Here is a 16,371-nt window from a genome sequence, read left to right as displayed (position 1 = left end):
TGTAACCACCACCACAATCTAGGTATAGAATTGCTTCATCACCACAGAAGAGCCGCCTCATGATGCCTTTTTGTATTTACACCCACCTTTCCCCCCTCCAACCTCCAAACTCCACTTTCATCTTTGTTCCTAGAAACCTGTCATCTGTTCTCCAACTCTGTAGTTTTGTCATTTCAAGAATGTTATGGTCTAAGTGGATCATATAGTATGTAGATTGACGTTTTCATTTAAGCATTATGCCCTTGAAGTCCATCTAGGTTGTTGCACAGTATCAACAGCTCCTTCCTCTTTATTGTGGAGTAGTGTTCCCATATAAGGGAGTACCAGAATTTGCTCAGCCATTCACCCATTGAAGGAATTTTGGGTTAATTCCAGTATTTTACTATCACAGATAAAGCTATCATGAACATTTGTGTGGAGGTTTTTTGTGTGAACAGAGGTTTTCATTTCTCTTCCTCCAGGATGTTATAAACTTCTGGAGAATAATAGCCCTGCCAGATGCATAGTACACAGTTTAAGAATATTTCTAATCATTTTTAGAGTTCACTAATAAATAATAGGGCTCATAGGATTTTATTTAAATAAGACTGTGTCACTGTAAGAGAATGAGAATGGAATGCAGAGAGTTTAACGTAATGCTTTTCATGCTTTTTTAAGACTCCTCAGACAACAAGGAGAAGAAATCTTTCAGCCTTGAAGTGAAGTCCAAAATCTCCAAAAACCGTGTTCATTATATGAAATTCACGAAAGGTAAAATTAAGCATTTCTTTACTTGTTTGAAATCTCTGTGTTCACACTGGATTTCTTGAAGCCTTTTTAGCTCTTCACCGGCATCACTTGTTTTACTCACAAAATGGGGGAGGAGGGCCGCGCTGACTGGATTGATCTAAAGCAGTGCTGACGTTTCAACTCTTGCTGTGAGTCACCGGGCGTCTTGTTAGGATGCAGATGCGGACTCATTCGTTCTGAGGTGGGCCCCAGATTCGGCTTTAGACTATTTACAAGTCCTTTGGTAAAAAGCTGAGTGTGGAAGCTGACTTGCTGTTTAGAGGAGAAAAGGGACTTTACGTGGCCAGATCAGAAAATTTTAATTTATCGCTCAACATTTTTAGTTACATTTTCCTGTTCTTCAGAGCTTACTGTCGGTGTTGAACAGCTCCTAAAATGTGCCAATTTAGAGAATTATGCGCCATGTTGAGATCTCCAGTATGAGAAATCTCACTCCCGAGTTGACTCTTCTATTATTCCACACCGTTTCTGTGTTTCATGTAGTGTTAACTTAGGTGTTCCACGGTCATTGCAAAAATAGTGTTAGAAAGCATGTCTTCCTTCATCACCACCTCCCCACTCCCTTCCCAGTGCTGTACCCACACGGTCAGTCGTGGGTGCAGGTGTCCTCTTTAACCACTAGGTGGCAGCCTTGTGTTGGAAAGAAACCATTTAACTTGAACTTATCAACTCTCCAGGTGTTTTGCCATGGAACAGTGTTGTGTACGAAGTGTACTTTTCAGGCACAAAACGTTATTTATTACATTAATATACTTCAAGTGTAAGTATGATAACTATGTTATCTAGGCACCATTTGATGGTTCGTCTATGGGAGCGTGGATGTATGTTTCTACCTCTGTATGCCAGGAAAAGCACGTGTCTTTGCTTTAGTCTCGTTGGCATGCTTGGGAATTCCCTGACGCCTAGAACCCTGCTGAATAGCAGTGGGCACTGGAATTCTCACTACTCTAAACTGTTAATGGTGGCTCTCATTTGGAGCCAGGACCCCGAAAGGTAGACTGGGTTTGGTTTGAGGGAGGGCTCATGGCAGAGCTGAAGGGAGGAGAGAGCCGATTAGCTTCGGGGACGCGTGCAGGGAGAGACCGGGCTTCCCCTTCCCCGTCCTGGCAGGTAGGGCTTGTCTGGCTCGTCGTGTTAGCCTCTCTTCTTTCTGTCAGGATAGAACCTTCTTTGTCGTTCTCCTGTATGGCTTCTGAGCAGGGTTCCTCTCCACCCCTGACCTGCTGCAGGAGAGAAAACAATCCTTGTTGGCCCCTCTGTCCTTGTCGGGAGAGGCTAAATGGTCACTTCATACCCAGGCCCTTAAATATCCCTCCTTCTCGTTAGACCCTATAGAAAAAAAAAAAAAAGAAATAGATACAGTGGGAGGGGTGCTGAGCAAAAATGAAATTAAAAGTGTGCTGTGACTTTTGGGTAGTACGGCAGCCTTTTAAGCTTTGACTTTTGAGAATAGAATCTTCTCATTTTCCTTTAGTACCTGACTACATGCATGATTTCATCTGAAGCATTTGCCAAAGCCGGGATAAACCTCTTTAATCTACTTTAATCTAATGGACGCCGGGAGTATCTCCTTTCTGTTTCTAGTTAAGCCACGCCCTTGCCAGGTGACCCTATCAACCTGCTTGGTGTGTTATGCTTTCCTTTTCTGTCTCTTAAAATGAGGTTTGCTTATTTATTAGCCTTGTTTGGGGAGCAGGGGGCATTGGTATGCAGGGAGGGTAACACAACATATATTGTCACAAAGGTAGCAGAGAAGACTGAGTGGAAAATAGAGGAATTGCAGATTGGGAACAAATAGGAAAGATAGAGGGAGGCAGAAATCCAGGTAGTGAAGAAAATACTCATTTACCGTCCATCTCAGCAATCCACAATGAAAGTTTATTTTTATTTACTTATTTATTTATTTTAAATTTTATTTATTTATTTGGCCGTGCGGCACGGCATGTGGGATCTTAGTTCCCTGACCAGGGATTGAACCCATGCCCCCTGCAGTGGAAGCGCCTCCATGCTGGACCACTGGACCGCCAGGAAAGTCCCCCAAACGTTTATTTTAAAGTTCTTTAACTTACTGAAAGAAATCTTTCCTTGTAGAGCAGCTGTTGTCACTGGATGTGAATGATAAACTCTCAGTTTCCTCCAAGGAGGACTATCTTAGGCCACAGGAAACTGGATTCTGGCCATGACTGTCTCATACAAATCACTTAACCTCTTCCCCTCTTTTAGCCTCAGTTTCCATTTTTGTGAAATGAAAGATTTTTAAGTCATTGTTGAGTTCTAAAATAGGTTGTGCTTTAGAACTTACCAGAAATGATGCCGTTGTGTGGACATTTTGATTGCTCAGCATAGTGGATGATAAGGATTTTTGCCCATGGGTATGCTCATAGTACAGTAACTAACTCACTTATTTAATGAGGATGATTCACACTGTAACTCCATCTATGGTCCAGGAAACTAAAACATGGAAAGACGGCATTTTATTTAGCTTGGTGTGAAGAGTGAAGATAAAGATTACAGTAGCAAATAGCATTGTAACACTTGTTACTGCCTAAATATTGACTGTAGCATTTTAGTTCTGATACATAATTATTCCTTTCTCTAGTCCTAAATTTATAATTTAAATTTGACACCATTTATTACAGAATTTCAAAATGTTAGTTTCATCCATATTTATTTAAAAGCCTAACTTCAACAGTGGTTTCTTTTAATTTGAAAAATGTTTGGCAAGGCCACATCTGCAGAGAAAAAAAAAAAGGGAAAATATAAATTTCTCCAAAGCCGTTTTCGAGGTTTTTAATATTATACAGTGAGAAGTTGTCCAGAGAGCATTGCTTGTTGCTCCCAGTCATGCAGTGGGTGGGTGGAAGGTTGTGTACACTGTACTTGTGTGGCTTCACTGTGGTAATTTATTCAGGCTTCTCATTCCTGTGACAATTTGTGATACTTCACTTCTTAAACAAGGAAACTACACTCAAGAGTGCGTGTCCGCGTGGCCGGCTCCTGGTCTGGACGCGGACTGTAGTGTCCTGGCCCAGCTGGCCCCCTGCTGTCAGGCTCCGGTGATGGGTGTTTCGTTTCCTCTTCTGGCTCTGGCTCTTTTGACATTTAACTGTGAAGTAGCACCATTGCAGGCTTTTAAAAAGTTCCGACTGTCTTATTGTTGGTTGTGAGGGTCTCACTTATTTTACCCCCTGCTCTGATTCTCTCAGGTTTCCTGATTTTCTTACATTATTACCCTTTCAGTGAAGTTTTCTTAATCTTCTGTCCTAGGCTTATTATCAGTCCTATGTGTTTTCATTAAAAGACAAAATCAAAATATAGTATCATTTGTTTTATCCTTCTTGTTTGGGGAATGCAAATTAATTTTCTAAGCAAGTGAAGCTACCTACGTAACCCTTCAGTGTTTTTTATTTAACAAACATATTTCTCAAACCTGCATTTTCTTACCCTTGCCCCTTTACTCTGAGTAGAAAAACTCAGTTTTTTGAGTCCTGGATATAATACAGTGCTATAATACAGTTTCCACCTTAGCACTTTTTGGGCTCTATGTGACTTTTGTCCTTAAACTAAGAGGTTCCAAATTTCCATGATTATTAAGTTCTTACGTTTATTTTTTATCATTTTATTTGCTTCTCATGTGGACTTCTTGGTGTTGTAAGGGTGTCTGGCTGCGGTCATGTTCCTCTCTTCCAATTTGCTGCACTGATAGACAGGAACACCTGATAATCCTCATGATTAGAAAAACAGCTAAAATGATCATAAATAAAGTGCTGTGCTCTGAAAGTATCAGATCATCCTTTCATGGACTTTGTTACGTCAGCTTGGCTACTAGAACCTTTTTTCCTTGGTTCTTGAAATGATACGGCCAATTGAAGACTGGTAGATAAATAAACCAAATCCAGGCAGATAACATATACTTCCTATTCTGTTCAATTTTTTGATTGTCATTTTCTCTAAGAGACAAGTTTATCAACAGTATTTGCTGTAATTTGACCATCATTCAGAACTGAGGCCAATAACTTTCAAACTCATTTTTAATATGTGTATTTTATTCAAAACTGGCCATAATTTTATAACATTTGTAAACTATTCAGCCAGGACCATTAACTAATAACTATTTCAACATCACTTCCATCTTCACAGTTTTATCTACCTTTAAGTTCCTTTCCATTGGTCTCTGTTAATTCTTCTCTGTGTTTTGTTTTTCAGATCAAATCCAGAGCAAGGCCTGTAACAATCCTGGTTTCTACATTTACTTAAGTGAACTTTGCTAAAGGGTAGACATTTCTGTTACGAGAACCCGTCACCAAAACTTTAGAAACGCTTGTGCCTTCATTGGTACATTCTCTACTAGCTTGACAGCTTTCCCTGTGATTCTAGATTGGTTTTTCATCCATCACTGCGTGTTCATGTTTGGACATCCGGTTTTAGAATTGTCACCTTGCATGTACCCTCCCTTTCTTAATCCTTCCAGCATTCCTTTTAGTTCAGTTGCTCTAAAAGAGATTGTCATTTGCATTTCTTTTAGGGTATCTTTTCCATTTCAGGAGCTAGCTTAGGGATGGGTGGCTGCCACGTATTTTGAACTCAGTACAACTCCTTTTTCTGAACTAGAAACTGCCGCCCGAATGTGCTCTGCCGTGCATAACGGGTTCTGCTGAGGGCAAAGCTTGGAATAGATCTCAGACCTCATGAACGTTGTCTACTTCTCCCCACCAGTTTTATTCCCTACTTTTCTGGTTCGTTTTCTGAGTTCCCATCTGGGATGGGCTTCATTTTGCTCTTGAGTAGCTTTCCTTTGGGGTCTTTGGTCTGGGTTCTACGTAATAACCAGGTAGAACCAGGAAGCTCCATTTATTTCCAGCTCAGGAAGAGAGGCGAGAGCAGCACAGAGCCACACATGAGCCTGTCCTCCTAACAGGAACAGGTTGCACTGACTGGACCCATGAGTCTGGTACTGCAGCCTAGGAAACTGGTTTTGGCGCCTGGTTTTGCATTAAATCGAAGGGTGTTTGTTTTTTTAATTTCATGGAGTCACTGAGCAATATCATATTTGAATGCCCCAGTGATAGTCAGTGAACTAGAACCCTTCTGGGTCATGACGGTACTTTGCCAAGTCAGTTTGCTGCAGGAAACCAAGAAGATAAGTGGGTCTGTGACAGTGGAACTCAGGCTTCCAACTCAGAACAAAGACTCTGGTGTCTAACCCAGAGCCTCACTCCCCCAGAACCTCAAGACTTTATATGTAGTAGTTACATTTTAGAATACGTTTACCATGAAGTTGACAAATGGGGCTAGATTTGGTCCGCTGCTCACAGGGTATTATTGGTAGAAGTGGAAATTCCGAAGAAGTGAATTTTAAATTAGTTGGTTTGTGGGTTTGAAATTAAGTTAAAGAGTTTAGGGCTTTTAATAAGAATCAAGGATCCTTTGGACACTGTTTTTGCCAGAAGCCGTTTAATTTCCGACTCTTATTATGTATCCTTTTATTTAAAAATGATATAGCTATTACAGTAAAAAAATTTAAAGAGAAAAATCTGAAACCCTTTCACCCTAATGCAATGAGTTTTATTTGCATTTATTAAAAAATTTCATTCATTCAATTAATTATTGAGCTTCTGTGTGTCAAATGCAGTATGTTCTCATTCCTGTGCTCATGTGGGGTTTTGGAGCTACGTTTCTTAGCAGCATTTTTTTTTATCCTGCATTTCATAATCCTAAGTAAGTAGCTCATGTCTCCTTGAAGTAAACGGGGTCTGTTTTCTAAGTGGGGAGCCCAGAGGCCCAGAAATCATACCTTGAAGGCATACCAGTAGTAGAGCTGCTTTAGAACTGAGCTTTCCTCTCGATCTCCATGCTCTGGGCTGTTGCTAACATTAAGAGAAAGTCAAGGGTTCTGGTTCACTTATTTGATTTTTAAGTGATTTTAAAATTATTTGATTGCAGTAATCTGTGAAGGGGAAACAGAAGGTCAGTGGTTTACAAAATTGTTTATTTCTTTTCCAAAACCCATCTTGCTTTCAGGAGTTTCATAGTTTATATTTGTATTCTTTATTTTAGAAAGAATGTATTACTGAAGGCATCATGTTTTTCTAGGGAAGGATCTCTCATCTCGGAGCCAAACAGATCTTGACTGCATTTTTGGGAAAAGACAGAATAAGAAGACTCCCGAGGTATTAAACCACATACGATTGATTTCTCAACTGTGTATAGAACTATGTATATTTATTACTCATAGTACTTTCCAGGCAAAGTTACCAAAAAAAACTTCTGGAGGCTTCATACAAAGGCTAAATGGTATCCTCTGAATAGTAATACTTGATAGATGATATGTATTATAAGGAACTTTAAAAAGAATGTGTGTTCTCTGGGGTTTTTTCCCTCCTGGTGTGAGGACTAGACTAACCTCCGGGAAGAATGCCTGTTGCTGATAGATTCAAAGGGGCCAGCGTCTCTCCCGTCTGCACGAGAGAGGGAGGCGCCGCAGGCAGCCATTTTGCTCGCTTTGCTCAGATTGCGTGGAGCATGGCTATGGGGAAGACTGTCAGACTCACGCTCAGTCCTGGGCTCTTCCACTTGAAAAGCATTTTGAGACAGTGTTGGATCGGCATGGAGAATCTGGAAGGGATTTAGATGTGGCATTTCCTCCATTGTACAATATTGTTTGTTTCAAAACTAGAAGACAAGAATCGAGTGACTAAACTGCACCCTGAATGGGGTGCATCCGTAGTTCACGATCCTAACTATTAAATTGGGCTCTGTAATACAGCACAAAGTTCTCTGTGCCATTTCCAACTGTAAGAGACAGCCCTGGATGTCGTTTGGATATCAAAAGATTAGGATTCTTAGAATATGGATTTCTGGAGATAATGGGATAAAAATATTTAAAATTGATCTTATTGATATCTATGAAAATCTGAAATATATGGTTGCTTTCACTAGCTATGGTAACTATCACTCAACTAATCTGATGTGTCATACTCACGTTCCTTTATTGGTTCCTAGTCAAGGCCCTGATGGCTACAGAGCACAAAAGACATGTTTCATCTATTTCTGACATTTCTCCAGACTGTCAGAAAATTTTCCAGGGTGGTAGCTATTTGTTACTTAATATAATTTTCAAAGACTTCAGAATTACCGGTTATTGGAAATTTTGTTTGGTGACTTCCTTTGTAGGTTAGGACCAAACTCCTAGTCTTTCAGCACTTTTCTGCCCCTGCATGTGTAGCCGTGAGGACAGAGGAGGGAGGCCTGGGCCCCGGGGCCTGCTGGGCGGCATTTCCTGCAGCTCTGCTGGGTTACGTCCAGGCAGGTGGGTCATTAGGGAGGGGGCGTCCCGAGTTCAGGCCGCACTGGATGCTTCATTCACAGGAGGCTGTTGAAAAGAGCCAGGGTCATCAGACAACCCAGCTTCTGGTCACACCTGTGCTCCGCCCCTCCCTGGTTCCTGTGGGATGCGGATTAGGCCCTCTGCCTGGTTCACCAAGGACTTCGGCCCTGGCTTATCTCAGGCTTCCCCTCCTTCCAGCATCCTCGGTACCCTCGGGGATGCTCTCTGAGCCTCTGCTCTGCCCTAACAACCCCGCCTGGCCACACCCTGCGCCTTGACCTCAGCCCCACGCCCCTCTTTGGGCCCCGGGGACTGTCTTTGTGTCCCAGCTCTCCCAGTGTGCATTCCCACTGCACCGGCTTTTCCGAATCCTTGCCTTCTTGGATTACTTGATTCTCCCTGCTGCCAGCCTTCATTGCCCCCAGCCCGCGTCCTCTCTCTCCAGCATCCTCTTTGAAATTGTACAGTTGAACAGATCGGGAAGGAAATATTATTTACGGGCTTCTGGTAGAACTTTAAAAGAATTTATGTGGTAAGCACAGGAAAGCTTTTTGTTATAGGAGACGAGAGGTTTCTCGTCCTCTGATCGCCATCTATTTGAGGGCTTACTGGTGTTAGGTGCTATAAGGTTTTTCAACACTGCGCAGTACTTGACTTTTTGGAGGTATAGTCGTTTATGATCTTGTTAAAGCGAGCCGTTCCCCTGTATTTGAGGAGCTCCAGAAACAGTTCCCTAGTACTAGCCCAGGGAAAATCTGTTTTGGTACACTTGGTGTGGAGAAGACCAACCTTGATATAATTCTGTGTTTTGTGCAAGAATGATATCCAGGCCCATCTTAATCTCTCATTCTGCTGATGTATTTAATATCCTGCTTGGTGGAGAGGCTGTGTTCTCTCAAGGTGCAGCTCCTGCTCTAGAGCCGTGCTTCTCCACCACGGTTGCACGAGAATGGGCTGAGGAGCTTTGAAAAAAACGGCTCTTGTCAGGGTCCCACCCCAGATCAATGAAATCCAAAGTCTGGGTTAGGGTTTGGGCATCAGCACGTAAAAAAAAGAGAGAGCCCTTTTGTTTTTGTTTTGTTTTTTAATTAAAAGAAAACATATCCAGATGATTCGGGTGTTTATCCTACCGTGTAATGCGGAGTAAGGATTGAGAACCACTGGTAGAGGCCCTGACGGGTAACTTTGCAGGCGGAGCCTCTGGCTGTAGTGGCAGGACTATTGCCTAGAGCAGGGCTTCTCGGTCCTCCTGTGTACACAGATCCCCTGGGACTTTTGTTAAGCTGTGGGTTCTGTTTCACAAGGGCTGGGTGGGACCTGAGATTCTGCATTTCTGAGCAGCTCCGGCGCGATGCCGCTGCCGCTGGTGGCACTGCCGCATGTGCCGCGGGGAGCGCATGGGGCCTCTGCAGTGTTTGTTTGGTGTTTTTAACATCTTTATTGGAGTATAATTGCCTTACAGTGGTGTTAGTTGCTGCTGTATAACAAAGTGAATCAGCTATACATATACATACGTTCCCATATCTCTTCCCTCTTGCGTCTCCCTCCCTCCCACCCTCCCTATCCCACCCCTCTAGGTGGTCACAAAGCACCGAGCTGATCTCCCCGTGCTATGCGGCTGCTTCCCGCTAGCTATCTATTTTACGTTTGGTAGTGTGTATATGTCCATGCCACTTTCTCACTTTGTCCCAGCTTACCCTTCCCCCTCCCCGTGTCCTCAAGTCCATTCTCTAGTAGGTGTGTGTCTTTATTCCCATCCTGCCCCTAGGTTCTTAGTGACCTTTTTTTTAGATTCCATATACATGCGTTAGCATACGGTATTTGTTTTTCTCTTTCTGACTTACTTCACTCTGTATGACAGACTCTAGGTCCATCCACCTCACTACAAATAACTCAGTTTCGTTTCTTTTATCTCTGCAGTATTTTACATTTGACACACACCTGCATGTGTATATGTACTTAAATCTAATCACATTTTTTAGGCACCAAATAAAACGCCTGTCTGTAAAGCAGTCACTTTTAAATTTGTCTTTTACACACATATGGATCTTCATATATTGAGTTCGCTTTTATTGAGGCATACCTGTACCTTCGTTGTTGCTAAGTAAACCGTTGCTAAGAAACCTTACCATGTTAATTACAACAGCCCTTCTAGCTGAGGGCTGGAGTCCTTTGATCAGATCTGTTTGAAAACACAACCTCTTTTGGCTCCAGTGTTCAGCTGGAAGGAATATTGCTTTGTTTTACTCCCTTGACCCCCATAGCAACATTGGCCTCAAGTTAATCTTTGGCATTGCCAAGGCCAAGGCGCTGCTGGAGGTCGATTCTGGAGTCTCAGAAACCATGGTGGTATGAAATGTTAAAGCTGTAGTACCTCTCTGGGTGCTTTGGGTAAGGTGCTGATATTGATCCTGTCTTTGCATCTAGGTTTAAAGAACCCTGGGCGTTGTCCACACCAGGCTAGGGGCGCATCATTCCTCTCACATTAAGCCCAGCCCGCCGATTTCTACAACCCCTGGCTGTTACGATAATAGAAATTGCAGCTTTACTAAGCATCGGTGTGCCAGACACTGTGCTAGACACTTATTTCTCTATTTAATCCTCATAACTATCTTATGAAGTAGGCATCATTATCGACCTTCTTGCAGAGAAGCTCAGAAAGGTTTGTTACCAAGCTCCGAAGTGGCACAGATGGGATTGAAATCCAGGTCCCTCTGACTCCAAAGTCACTGCTCTTTCCCCTATACCACACTACTGCCAATGTTAATTAACTTTTGTTGTGTTTAAAAAAAAAAAAGAAAAAGAAAATCTGCATCTTAATGATCTAGTTATGATGTAGAAATTTTACTTGAGATTTTGCCAGAGACATAAATAGTTAATACTTTAACAGAACTTTGTGGGAAAATGATTCTCATTTTGCTGAAAATAATAGTTTAAGTTTCAAAACGTCACTACCTTGCCTTCAATCAGAGTTGAACTGTTAGGGGTTTGGAAGCATATTACCAAATGCCTGGGCCAGCTTTGGGAACATTTTACTTTGTCATTGGAGCTGTAGGCAGGCTGAATTAAGAACAAGCTAGCTTGAGTTCCTGGAGCATAGGTACCATGTTACTTGTGTATTTTCTGTCTCTCAAATGAACTGAAGGATCTAAATACACACACACACACACACACACACACACACACACAAAAACATTAGCAGCCCTTAATTAATACCAGTCATGAGGTTTTTCTGCTTTTTATTTTTTAAAAACTTTTAATTTTGAAATAATTATAGATTCACAGGAAGTTGCAAAGATAGTACAGAGGGGTTACATCTTATTAACTATTGTACGAGAGGAAAACTAGGAAACTGATGTTGGTGCGATCTCTGTGTAGTTCTATGCCATGTCATCACGTTTGTGGATCCTGTAACCACTGTCGAATTCAGGTACAGAACTGTTCCCTCACCACGACCGTCTCCTTCATGCTGGCCCCATTTGTAGTCACACTCGCTCCACCATAGTCCCTCCCCCTAGCAATCACTGTTGCTAATTGAATTGTCTGATCTGAAATAGAATATCATGTATATGGATCATTGGATCGCTCACAGTCTGATGCTGAGTCTGCTCATATCAGTAATGATCAATACCCAGGTTTTTAAGGGCTGATTGTAGTTTCAGTGACCTGCCTCCTGCACGTTTCCATGCTAGATTTTATGTCTTCTATCTCATGGGTCTTTCGAGAACGCCTTGTAGAATCAGATCACTTGATGTCTCTAAAGCCCAAGGCTATCGGTTAAGTCATTGACTTTAGTAATTCTGGAAGTATATCAAACCGTACAGTGATATGTAAATATAGGGTGTATCATAATGTGACAGGTTTGCCATCTGTAATGTGTCAGCATAGGAGAGCTCTTTGGGCAGTGTCTCGGGGTACGCTCATTATGGGGAGGTTGGTGAACTCTTTTAAATTGCATAAAGAATTTGTATGTGGGTCTCTGTGCATGTGTGTTTGGATATATAAAGTCCAGTGCTTTCATCTGATTTTCACAGGAGTCCTTGAACCATAAAGAAACTTTAAATCCAGGACTATGCATAAAAACAAAACAAAACAAACTCTTCCCAATCCAAAAAAAAAAAATCACTTAAAATGAAAATTTTCTTTGTGAGGGTAGTACGAGTTGCTTGTAATATGTAGAAATAAAAAGAAATTCACATCAAAACAGAACAACAACCCAAGCTAAACTCAAGATGTCCAGGACACGTTTATGAAGTTTAAATTACGCCTTCTATTCTGTCTCTCACCTTTATACATTTAATGAAGAAATCGATCCACTGTATTTTTTTTTTTTTGTGGTACGTGGGCCTCCCACTGCTGCAGCCCCTCCAGTTGCGGAGCACAGGCTCCGGACACGCAGGCTCAGCAGCCATGGCTCACTGGCCCAGCCACTCCGCGGCATGTGGGATCCTCCCGGACCGGGGCATGAACCCGCGTCCCCTGCATTGGCAGGCGGACTCCCAACCACTGTGCCACCAGGGAAGCCCGATCCACTGTATTTTTACATGTAGACTTTCTCATCTGTCACATACACTGGACAATGACCTACTTAAAGAGAGAGGACTTATGCTGTACTCGTTCCTGGGGGCCCAGTGTGTGATCTGTTCAGTGCTTGGCACATGGTAGGGATTCAGTAAATTGAAATTTCATTGTACTTCTGTTTTTAAAAAAATAGACTTAATTGTTACTCATCTTAAAAATCATGGCTTGTATAGCTTTATGGTTGATATTTGAAGTATTTTTTTCTTTTTGAAATGTTTTGATCAGTAAATAACTCTCTCTTCTCTGAGAACAGGAAAATTCCATCAACTAATTTCAATCCAATGCCAAGCATAATCCACTAGTGTCCATAGTAGATTTTTGAGGAAGGATTATTGAATGAATGTTTGCTTATGCCGTTTTATGTTTTTAAAAATCAATCCTGTTTGCCAGAAATTGGTTTTCCAACATTGCATTTCACTCTGGAATAGTTTTTCACAGGCTTGACTGTTTTTCACTGCGCTAGAAGTTAAAGCCTTCCTGTCTCTTCAGGGACTACACTCTGACTATATTCACGGGAAGACGGTAACTCTGGATTGGCGTACGCCTAAACTGGAGATGTATGCACTTCCTACAGAGACAAAGAAATGATTGAATGTGTTGAACTGAAATTACTAGGGCCCCATGAGACCTGCAGCAGGCCAGTGCCTGCTGGGAGTTAGAGGCACAAGTGTGTGTGTGTGTGTGTGTCTTTTCTCACTTGGTCGCAAGTTGAAGTTGGAGATACTGAAAAACAAATTCTGTTAGTTCCTATCTCGTTGAACTTCCTGATACTCCTTTTTTTTTTTCCCTTCTCTCATTTTTTCCCTCCCCCACCTTCCCAGTTTCCTTCCTCTATCCAGCTTGTTTCCTGATTCAGCCTTATCACTAGAGAAAATACTCCTAAACCATAGCAAGGACTGAGAGTGTGTTACCAGCATTTCTACTTTGTTTCTCTAAACAACACGCTTCTGGCATAGGCTTTGGGCCAAATAATTGTCAATTTCTTCACCTTTATAACCTGATTGAATTAGAAACCATGTATTTCTTATGTCCTCTCAGGATACCCAGCTAATGATCACTTGCCGTGCATTCCTCTGATAGCTTTTGCTTTTTGAACCAAAGCATGACTTCATTGTGGTTTGTGTCCCTCCCTCATTAATCATCACCAATCCCCTTTCCCATTTCTTGCTGAATGTCAAATCTGAAAACTACCTTCCAAGCAGACTCTTCTCTTTTGGGTGGTTGAATTCATGGGGTATTTTAGACCAGTCTCTCTTCTAGTTCTATAGACTACCCTAAATAACTCAGAGGGAAGATCACTGGGAAAAGAAGTCTCTCTCTCTCTTTTTTTTTTTTTTTTTTTAATTTTTGACTTGAAACACCTTTGAAATGAAGGCTGTTTCTCACTAGTTCTGAATTTTCATGTTCATAACCCGTATCTGTGAACTGGGTTGAGTTTTGTGAATGGCTTACCAGATGTGGGCTCTTAAATTTGAATGTCCCCACTTCCTGCACACGGCTGTCACTCTGCCTCCCGCCTCACCCGGATCCGCATCACCACTCAAAAGGTGAGCAGCTTTCCAGCCTAGTGCTTGCTTCAGGTAATCGTATGATGAAGAACCTTTTAGAGATAAATTTAAACTAAGCCCACAAACAAGCTAAATAATACATTTATGTATAATACTATATAAATAATACTAATAAATAACATTATTTTTAATAATGTAATTGGTATAATATAATGTATTTATTAATACTAATAAATAATATTAATACTATATAAATAATATATTTATATAGTTTGTTTTTTGCCAGCAGTGATGACATCAGCAATTCTTGTCAGCATGTGTTTTTTTTTTTTTTTTGGCTGCGCCGCATGACATGCGGGATCTTAGTTCCCGGACCAGGGATTGGACCCATGCCCCCTGCAGTGGGAGCGTGGAGTCTTAAGCACTGGGAAGTCCCAAGTGTTTTGACCATTGATAACAGAATCAGGATTCAAAATAATCTCTCTAAGCTGGGACATTTGGCCAAAACTAAATAGATGAAATTTTGTGAAGCTATATAAAGTCTCATTTAATCCTTGGAAAGAACTAATCTGGTAGCAGTTGAATGAGAATTACCTTAGAGCCTGGGACATGTAACCTGACCACAAGTTTAACCTAAGCCAAAATATGCAGTATGGCACCTGCCCTGAATGCAGGCTTGGGCTGCTGCTTTAGAAGCAGCTGAAAGCAGCAGGTGTTTGGGGTGTTTTCTGCACTGGTGATTGTATTTGAACTGTTCTGTTCAGGCCTGGGTCCCATATTTTATAAGAAAGTGTTCAGAGCATGGCATTAGGGACAGAGGTATCTAGAAAGCATGTTACACACAGGAACACAAGAACAGTTAGCTGAGCAGTTAGGAAGTTCTGCCTGGACTGCAGAGAGATCCTGACTTCGAACTTTTGAATGGTTTCAGTGGTCCTCTAGGAAAGGAACAGATTTGTTTGGTAAACTTCAGAGGAGGAACTAGTACTGATGGGTGAAAGTCACAGAGAGAAGGAAAGCCGCATGGGCCGGCAGAGCTGGCCAGCTGGATAGGATGTACCTCGTGCTTAATTTCCTGGAGGGATTCCTGTAATAGGTGAGAGTCTGAACTACGTGCACGTGAGCTCTTCCAAGTCTAAGGTTCTCTGATTGTGGAGGAAGGAGAACACATGAAATACTCACATTGGAAATGGTACTTGACTTGAAGTTTTACATTTTCCTAGACTCCAAAGGAAAGAACATTACTTGATTCCTCTTCCTTATTCTCATGTACCTGGGCAGTTTTGACTTTATCTACTTATGGTCTTTATCCAGGAGATGAATGTGAAAAGTGTTTGATGTGTTCAAATACGAAATTAAATAATAGTGAGGTAAAATAGCAAGTTGTCCCGGAGATTCAAGACTTAAAAGAGTGAGTGTCAAGGTGAAGGTATCCTGTCAGGATAGTTGTTGCGGATATCCCTGTTTTATCTGTAAACTTCATGTTCTTATTTATAAAATGAGAGTGTTGAATTATACGTTCTTGTAGTAGATTCTGTTTTCCAAAGGTGGCCTCAGTGATGCCTCGCATTCCACATACTCTTCTAGATTGACCCCTGCCGGTTTCTCGTGAGGAGATGGAGCCCAGTCCCCTCCGCTTCCACGTGGGCAAGCTTGTGACTTGCATGTAGCGGTGGGGACTTGTGTGACCTCTGAGGCTTCGTCAGCTAAAATTCTTGCTCTTGAAGCCTTCAGCCTTCATGTAAGCAGCCCAGCTGCCATGAGCCCCCAGATTGTCAGAAAGCCCAGAGCCCAAAGTAGCCTGCATGGAGAGACCGTGACACGGAGAATGATGCGGGTCCCCAAGTCTACACAAAGAGCAAGAAGTGCCTGGCCAGCCCCCTGCTATTCCAGCTCTAATCCCTTTTTGACAGTAGCCACGTTAGAGACCCCGGGCAGACCCAGCCAGCCAGGCTTTTCCTTGAATTGCTGGCCCAAAGAAATAGTGTGCTGATGAAATGGCTGTTCTCGTTTTAAGCCGTTCCTTTGGCGGGGTGGGGGGCGGGGGGAGGTTATCTAGATAACTGAAATGGCTCTTCTAGGACCCGTCATTCTACGGTTCTGTGATTATCCATTGATGGTAAGCCTGGTAGAATTATCTTAACCAAGAGATGGAGGAAATGGTGT

General features: G+C 42.1%; 1 protein-coding gene across 1 annotated transcript in view; it reads left to right on the top strand.

Annotated features, from left to right (window-relative positions):
• Positions 1 to 16,371, top strand: part of PINX1 (PIN2 (TERF1) interacting telomerase inhibitor 1) — an 83,609-nt gene that overhangs the window by 18,024 nt on the left and 49,214 nt on the right. Inside the window, exons 5-6 of the mRNA XM_082618621.1 lie at positions 658 to 750; positions 6,883 to 6,959. Of these exons, the coding sequence (XP_082474747.1) occupies positions 658 to 750; positions 6,883 to 6,959 (170 nt within the window). The remainder of the gene's footprint in view (positions 1 to 657; positions 751 to 6,882; positions 6,960 to 16,371) is intronic.

Source organism: Mesoplodon mirus (assembly GCF_964341445.2).
Source record: "Mesoplodon mirus genome assembly, chromosome: 1".
Classification (NCBI taxonomy): Eukaryota; Metazoa; Chordata; class Mammalia; order Artiodactyla; family Ziphiidae; genus Mesoplodon; species Mesoplodon mirus.
The sequence above is the reverse complement of the archived record's forward strand: the minus strand, read 5'-3'. Positions and strand labels throughout refer to the sequence as shown.